Here is a 9,082-nt window from a genome sequence, read left to right on the forward strand (position 1 = left end):
AATTCTTAATTGGAAAAGCATATAATGAATCATAGATAAAGCATAAGTGATTTTCATAAATCAGTATTTTTTTCTCTAAGAGGGAGGTGGAACAGAAAGAGAAAGACTCTTAGTTATAAGATTTAATCTCTAAAGTAGTAAATTTATCACCTTGTACATAGGTAAGCAAACTTATTTTGGGGGGATAAGTAATTGATATAATCTTTAAAATCAAAACCATTTTCCAAATGTTTAAGGAAGATTCGTTTTGGAAGTTTAAATTTTGGCAGCATAGAGTAATACATTTGGCAAAATGCGAACTGCCATTTCTCTAGTTAATATTGTTTCTATGTGGTCCAGACATGTTAGGCTTTAAGATTAATACAGCAGCTTTCCTTTAAAAGAATGCCTTTTGATTCCCAATCACCAACTAACTGATTACTACCTGAATACTGATTACTTACTTATCTTTGAGGTGGTATATACAACCTCTGATACCATGGCTCTATGATTTAATTCTGACAACTTTATTTTACTGAATTATTCCATTATAAATGTTTCTTATTAGCTGTATTCTTTAGTGACAGTTTAATAAAATGTACTTTGGCTAATCAGTTCTCAGAAAATGTGTAGAGCTTATATTTCAGGTAATTCTGAAGCTTTGCATGTGTGTTGAGGGGGGATACTAGGGATTAAATCCAGGGACATTCTACCACTGAGCTACATACCCAACTCATTTTATTTATTTTTATTTATATATTTATATAAATATATTTATTTATATATTTATACATTTTTATATATTTATGTATCTATATATATTTTAATATATTTATTTATGAGACAATGTCTTGCTAAGTTGCCTAGGATGAAATTTAAGCAGGGCTGCAGTATGGTCTGAGTTGATATTTAATAGAGATCCCTGGCTTCTTTGTGGAGGATGAGTTAAAAGAGGAGGCCTGAGCCGGGCCTGGTGGCACACACCTGTAATCCCAGCCACTCAGGAGGTTGAAGCAGGAGGATTGCAAGTTCAAGGCCAGCCTCAGCAAAAGCAAGGTGTTACGCAACTCAGTGAGACCCTGTCTCTAAATAAAATATAAAATAGAGCTGGGGATGTGGCTCAGTGGTTAAGTGCCCCTGGCTTCAATCCCCCCTGGCTTCAATCCCCCATACCAATAACTAACTAACTAACTAACTAAATAAATAAATAAATAAATAAATAAATAGATACTTGCTAAAATCTGAAAGCAAGATCAGGGGAAAAAAAAGAAATTGTGTCTCAAGCATCAGTTTGGTGGCATAACAACAAAGACAAGAATTATTTTAAGGTGGAATAAAAGAACTTGGGACTGCCCAGTGACCCATGAGTATTCAGTGAATCGCAATTGCTAAAAGTGATATAACTTGTGAATTTATTATCAGTTAGTAAATTCTGACACTATGGAAAGACAAAAAAATTACTTTAAGGGCCACAATTATTTGACAAAAGGATTTGGAAAGAAATCTTTGAATGCTTTTAAAAAACAATTTAATAACTGCATTGTTTTATTTAAATACAAAATAGGGCTGGGGATGTGACTCAGTGGTCAAGTGCCCTTCAGTTCAATCTCCAGTACCAAAAAAAAAAAAAAAAAAGGAGGCCTGAGTGGAAGCAGAGACACCAAGTAGGAGGCTACTGTTGGAGTTGAGAGAAAATATATTAATAATGATTTTTATGCAAGTGGTAGTTGTAGAGATGGGAAAAAATTGACTGGTTTGCAGTATATCATAGCAGAACAGGCAGGACTTGATGGTGGCTTGATTGGAGGTGGGAATGAGAAAAGGAATTCTTGAGTAACTGTCAATAGTGGCTCCATTTGTAAGAACCCAGAAACCACTCCGGACGCAGGAACTCACATAAGAGTTTATTAAGCAAACAGGCAGAGTGTCTCCCGGCAGGGTAAGAGAGAAAATGAGAGGAAGAGAGAGAGAGAGAGAGAGAGAGAGAGAGAGAGCATGCAAGAGAGAGTGAAAGCCAGGAGGAGAGAGAGAAAATGGCGGAGGAGCTTTTCCTAAATATTGGAATTTCATGGGCTAACAAGGGACTAATGACTGAGAAGGAGACTTGCAGGCTGACTAATGGACCAGTAGCTAGCTAGGATGTTCACAGACTGACAAACTAGGTTGTACGATGGGAGGGGGAGAAATGGCTGCAGTGTAAAGGGCGGGAGAGCAGCTTTCTATTATACTATTTATTAAAGAGAGGAATACTGATGAATGAACAGGAGAGGTTATTTTGTTTGGGCAGGGAGAATAAGTTTAGAATTGAGTTATCTTTTGGCCTAATTAAGCTTGAAATGCTTGTTAGACATCTAAAAAATGTTAAGTGGACAGTTCAAAATAGGGACTTGGATCTTAGGAGAGAGATTAAAACTAGAAGAATATCATATGGAGTTCATCAGGATGTATTATATTTGATCAATCTCCAAAATACTTTTTTTTTAACTTTCTGATTTCCCAGAGATCAGGATGCATCTTGTGATCATTGTCAGCCAAGCAATAATCATGATATAGTTGTCATTTGCTGTTCAAGCATGCATAGGCAGACTGTTAGAATCAGACTGTGCAGAATGAATGTTAGCAGTTTGGGGGCACGGAGTTTGGAGGCAATGTTGGAGCATTGTTTTAATGCTCAAATCCCAAATAATTTGGGAGGAGGGAGAAGGAAAGCAATGAACCACACATGTTATAGACTTTCCTGAAGCAGGAGCCAAAAATTGAATTGATTCTTGGTATCCTTGGGGGATTGGTTCCAAGAACCCCTTTTCAGATAATAAAAGTCACAAGTGCTGAAGTCTCTTATATAAAATGATGTGAGATTTGCATATATCCTCCTATATACAGATGTTCTTCCACATAAGATGAGGTTATGTCCCACTAAACCCATTATAAACTCAAAAGATCTTAAGTTGAACCATGGTTAAATTGATCATCTCTGCAATACTTATGTATTGGTTAGGGAATGAGGACAAGAAAAAAGTCTGTACATATAATCATTGGTGCAAGGTGAATATTGCTCAAACAATGAGTATGGGGAGAGATTTAGGGTCTTTGAAATGGTGGGAGGTTACAGTTGGGTATACCTACGCATCACTTCATTCATGTGGATTCAGCATAATGCTCAGCACACAGCAAATTCCTTAGAAAACTTTTCTTTAATACCCTGCATCTCTAGACTAGTGGCTAAGTACAGAATGAAAAAAAAAATAAAGCCATAGATTGGCTAACTGGTGCTTGCTTTTTCTACTGTGATTTTGTTTCCTCTCTATTCGCTTCTAGGAAGAAGGAACTGTGGAGGGTTGTAGTGGGTGTATATTCAAAAGGAATCCAAGAGTGATGGTAGGAATAGGATGTAGCAAAATGAATCAGAGTGAAGAACCATCTTGATTTTCTAGTGTTTTTGCTAACAAAATATCTTCATCCCCATGTCTCCCCACTTTTTTTTTAAAGGAAAGCCCAGAAGACAGGACAATAAACACGAGCTCTATTCGGGTAAATAAATTTACTTTCATTATGGTCAGGGATTTCATGTAGCTTAATATCATCAAGAGATTATATACCTTTAAATTTTTCTGAATCTTAAGTCTGCTGCCTCTACAAAGTGAAAGTGAAATGTTTGTCTTCTGAATTAATTCCAGTGACTTATATGAACTTATTCGCATATACCTTCTTCATTGTTCTCTAGGATATAACTCTTCATAGTTTGATACTTGCTGTTGTGATCATGCATCATCTAATTTAGTAGTATAGTTGCATATATACAAACTGTGCCTGTAATGAAACTAATTTAACAAAACTCTGTATAATTATTTCATTATTATAGAAACTCCTGTTGTGTGTTTATTTATTACAGACAGTAGCATAATAATGTTTGCTCCTGTATTATCTATTTTAGATGTTAAATTTCTGGAGTATGGAAATGGTGGCAGATTTTCATTTCATAGTATTTTGTTCAGTTGAACAGATTATTTTTGCCAATATAATGAAAGGGATGGTTAGCCCTTGGACTTTGGGTATTTTCTGGTTTGAACATTACTTAGTGACTCAGCTCCAGATGTGAACCTGGCCCTTCTTCTGAGATAACGCTTGTTATGTATATCCAGGATGCTGTGAACTTTTCCTAGGGAAAGAAGAGGAAATAGAAAATAAGCATATGTATTTGATAAGTACTTTTTTTTTCTCTGCCTGCAGGGGAAGAAATGGAGCCAGTATTTGGAATATTTATTTTCAGAGGGGTTACAAGGCTTGAAACTTTTCATAGAAAGTAATATTCATCATTCTTCTGTCCCATGATCAGAGCTGTCCCCTGATCAGAGAGCATAACCACTATGATTGATAAATGTTGACTTACAAGCCGAACATGCCAGACTAAATTCCTTCCTCAATGCTAGAGAGGCAAAGTAGCTCAACTTGTGTTTCCTTATTCATTTCACTAATGGACTGCCATCTTCAAGGAGTACTCAGAATGGACTTCTGTCCATGGTTCAGGAGGGCCTTGGTGTGGCTAACTTATATTTCATGATTTAGATTTTTAGCTTACTGGTGAAAAATGACAACTTCATCATGCTCTGCCTTCTATCAAATTATACATGAAGAGACACGTCTGCTTTGTGGTGGGATTTTTCATATTTTTGTATACAATGAGCTGCTTTTATAGAAGACAGCAGGTAATATATAGTGTTAGTTAATCCACAGACATACTCATACAGAATACTGTGTTGACTCTGTGAAACCTCTGTGGATATTGCCATTTTTTCTTATGTGAACAAGAGCATCAGCACCAAATCAATAGGATACAACACTATAACCCTTAAGATCCCTGAGTAGCTCATGGCCTCCTGGGCCTTCAATGGTAGGAATTTGTTGAGGGAAGGAAGGGGAAAGAATTGGGGTGATAATCAAAATGTTTTTGTTTATGCTGATATGGTTTCATGAAACTATTTTATTTGTGTGTATATGTGTATGTATAGATCTATTTTTTAAATGTTCAGGCCTAAATAAAGTGTAATTTTAAGAAGTAATTCTGAAGCCTTTTATGAATTTCATATCAGCTTAACTATCATGTTGACAATATAAATTTTTGTGTCAGCTGAATAACTCTTACTCTTAATAAAATTCATATTATTTGAGAGGAATGAAACTGAATCTATCTTTGTCTTTAAGGGCACATTCTTATCATTTTTTTCTATTCATTAAAACAAAAACTGTATTATTGGATAGTGGAAATCCCATTCATCCATTCACAGATTGAATTAATATGTATTGAGTTCCTTACTATGTTGCAGGTACTCTTTTTTTCCTCATTTATTTATTTGTTTTTAACTTAAATTTTTATTTTTACAGACTGCATTTTGATTCATTGTACTGCCAGGTACTCTTCAGTGTGCTGGTGATACAGGTGTATCCCATACAAAGTACCTGCTTTTATGGAGTTTACATTCCAATGAAGAAATCAGACAATAGCACTATAAGCAATATATAATATCAGGTGCTAAGAAGAAAAAGCAGGGAATAGGGATAGAATGTGGAAGTGGTTGCTACTATATATAAGGTGGTTAGGGAAGGTTTGTATGAAGAGGTGATAAAGGCAGAGAACCTCATAAGCATATGAGCCATGTGACTGGAAAAGAGCATTCTCCACAGAGGTAAAGGCAAGTGAAAAGGCCCTAAAATGTTGACTTATGTGGCATATTTAAGTACTAGCAGAGGCTGGTGAGTTTATAGCATAATGATTAAGAAAAAAGAGTGGTAAGAACTAGGGAGAAAGTCAGAGACTACTTTATGAAAGAAAGGTTAGGGTTAGGGTTCTTTTTTTGCCCATATTTCTCTTGGTAAATTTTAGATCTATTCAAGATAAGATATATGGCTGTGTAAATAAGCTAAGTCTAGTTATTTCAAAAATCTGTTTCGAAAACTCTTCATGGCAAAAAATGGATTTAAATAAGAATTACTATTTTGCTTTAGTATAAAAGATATCTGAAGAAAATGGAGATTTTGGTTTTATTGCAATTGTACATAAAGAATACTTTCTTTACCCAATATTTGTGTAAAATTGTTGACTTTATAAATTTTTGACACTAAAGTTACTATTAGATTTTTTTTTGCAGTACTGGAGATTGAATTCAGGGGACATTCCATTTTATTTCCAATTCTGCTTTTAAAATCTAACATCTACAATTTTTATAATTTCCTTAGTGCATTATAGTTACCCATAATATTGGGGTTCATTTTGACATAATCATACATGCATGAAATATAGTTTGGTCCACTTCAGTCCCCAGTATTTCCACTTTACCTCCATTCCTCTTTCCCCATGTTCCCCTTCTATGCTATTGGTCTTCCTTCTATTCATTTATATTTTTTTAAATAGGTGCTTTAAAATATACATAAAAGTGAAATTCACTGTGGTATATTCATATGTACAGAACATTGATTTCTAACATCTTATTTTCCTTTGTATAATAGCTTTTCCTCTTGGTCTTGGGGTTAATCTGGAAAAAAAGTAGCTCAGTCTATGGTGCCTGTTATAACTTTTATTAACATAGTGGAATGGCCTATTAGAAAAAAACATTATTCTCTGAAATTAGTACTATAGGATGGTGATATAGCTCAGTTGGTAGAGTATTTGCCTTGCATGCACAAGGCCATGGGTTCAATCCCTACCACCACAAAAAAAAAAGAAAAGATGGTTGAAATTAGTACTGTATTTTTAAGATGTCTTTTCAGTTGACACACCATTCCTTTTGTTTAAATTATTGGACTGTCTAATCTAGAGAGCCTGTATTTTAGTCATGTAAAAATTCTAATAAAGATGGACAACAGCATTTAATAGAGTATATCATTGACCCAAATGACCAGTGTTTTATTTATAGAATACTCAGAAAAAGGTGTCTTTCCAAGGGCCATAATAGTACATGTAAATTAAAGTTACTTATAAGTATGTAACAGAAACACAAATTTATTTTTTTAGCTCATCAGTAAGAACATTAGCATATCTAACTAGATTTGGTACACAGAACTGGAGGCTAGATGTCAATGCCCTTTGCTGCTTCTGGTTTATGTCATTAATGAATGTATGACCTTGGAAAAGTCGGTTAACTCCTTTGCCTCTTGATTTCCCCTTTGGTGAAATTTAGATTTGAATGTCATATCTTTCTGAAGTTTGACATAGAAAATGATAAAAAAAATTAAAATTATATTAAAATGGGAAAAAAAGATGTAGAAGTTTTTTTTCTACCTTTGAAGTGTAACTAATATAAATGTATTTAAAGACCATCCAGGAGGACTGGGGAGATAGCTCAGTCCGTAGAGTGCTTGCCTTGCAAGCAGGAGGCCCTGGGTTCAATCCCCAGCACTGCCAAAAAAAAAACTCTCCAGGAGGTAGTAACTCACTGAGGTAATTTGCATTTTCTATAATTTATCTTCATGTGTGAATAGGTTACTTGAACCTTTCTGAATGAAGGGCAAAAGGTGTGATTGAATGAGCACCTATTTAATAGATTAACATCCTGGATATCCATGAGTATTCCAACCCTGGATACGACTCAGTTTCACCTATGCAACTGAACAAGATTTAATTTTTTGTGTTCTGTACCTTGACCCTTATATCTATCTGTAGGCAACTTTTTTGTTACCTAGAACAATGAGGAAAAATGTAGTATACAGTTTTTTAATTAGCCATTAATTCTAGCTTTTTAAAATTAGAAATGAATAATTTTTCTATTTATAATCAGATTTGTAGACTAGGTTAAATTCCAAACTTGCTCAACAGTTTCTGCATAATCAGTTGAAAATTTTAATGTGGAGGATCTCTGCATGACATGCAAAGAGCTCATTGGAACTTCTCCCCAGAGAAATATTTGTTTTATTTGGTCAAAATTAGCTAAGGTGATCATTCAGGTTCTCTGGAGAGTAAACAAAGGCCTTACAAAATTGAGAATCATTTATTCAAAATCTGCAGAATTCAGTAACAATTGTAGGAAGCTGTAACATCTGAGCTAGAGGTTATACCCATTTCCGCACCCAATTTCATGTTGGAGATGAGCTATTGTTGTGGAATATGTATTTTAGTGTGCGTGGCAGCAAAATGGTAACTATCATCTCCCTCAGATACTGCTCCATAAATATAGAGGTTCTACCAACACACGGTTTAAAGCAACCCTCAATGACTAGCAAGACCCTGGCCCTGCCTGAGGGGTCTGATTTTGGAGGAATTTATACCTCCAAGGAATTGCTTAAAGCAATAGAATAAACTGGGAGCAGTCTGTAAAGGCTAACAGCATGCCATGGTACCAAGAGGAAGACCAGCCAGAAGTTAACAGGGACATCTGAGAAAGAGACAGCAAAGGAAACCCTGCTAAACTCATGGCCACATCTGGTAATATGGAAGAATGTATGTATATCTCAGCTGCATTCTCTCAGGAGTAACTAAAGAGGAAACTGTTTTGTGATTAGTTCCTGACTAAATGTGAAAAAACCTTGTAAACTCCCTGAAATGTGAAAGCAGTCTCTAAGCTACACAGAACAAATAGTAGAGAATGAAAACCTTACTGGCTCCAGGGGGCTTAAAAACAACTTCTCATCAATCAGTGACATACACTAACCTGTACTGACCTGAGGATAACCCTTTGAAAACCAGATTTAAAAGTAAAAACAAGTGTGGGGGGAAGCAGGGACACAGAGTCTGCACACTGTGGGAGAGCAGACTTGACAGAATTAGTCCAGCCAAATTACCAAACAAGTGAACAAATAACGACAAAAACAGGATCCACACAAAATTTTGCAGCCCCATGAACTCTTTTTTTTTAAAACTTAAAAAAAATTTTAGTTGCCTGGTGAGTTTTGCATTTCACATTATCTCCTTCCAATTTGCAAAAGAGCTGAGAGGAACTCCAAAATAACTTGTTTTATTTATTTATTTTTATGTGGTGCTGAAGATCAAACCAAGTGCCTCACACATGCTAGGCAAGTGCTCTACCACTGAGCTACAACCCCAGCCCCACCCCAAGGACTCTTGTGGTAGAGAGGTGCACCTCGACATTAGTCCTGCCCTCAGAGCACACAG

General features: G+C 35.5%; 1 protein-coding gene across 1 annotated transcript in view; it reads left to right on the plus strand.

Annotated features, from left to right (window-relative positions):
* Nucleotides 1-5,141, plus strand: part of Cenpi (centromere protein I) — a 73,271-nt gene extending 68,130 nt beyond the window's left edge. The window contains exons 20-21 of the mRNA XM_047536012.1: nucleotides 3,469-3,510; nucleotides 4,210-5,141. Of these exons, the coding sequence (XP_047391968.1) occupies nucleotides 3,469-3,510; nucleotides 4,210-4,311 (144 nt within the window). The 3' untranslated portion in view covers nucleotides 4,312-5,141. The remainder of the gene's footprint in view (nucleotides 1-3,468; nucleotides 3,511-4,209) is intronic.
* The last annotated feature ends 3,941 nt before the right edge of the window (nucleotides 5,142-9,082 follow it).

Source organism: Sciurus carolinensis, chromosome X, assembly GCF_902686445.1.
Source record: "Sciurus carolinensis chromosome X, mSciCar1.2, whole genome shotgun sequence".
NCBI lineage: Eukaryota > Metazoa > Chordata > Mammalia > Rodentia > Sciuridae > Sciurus > Sciurus carolinensis.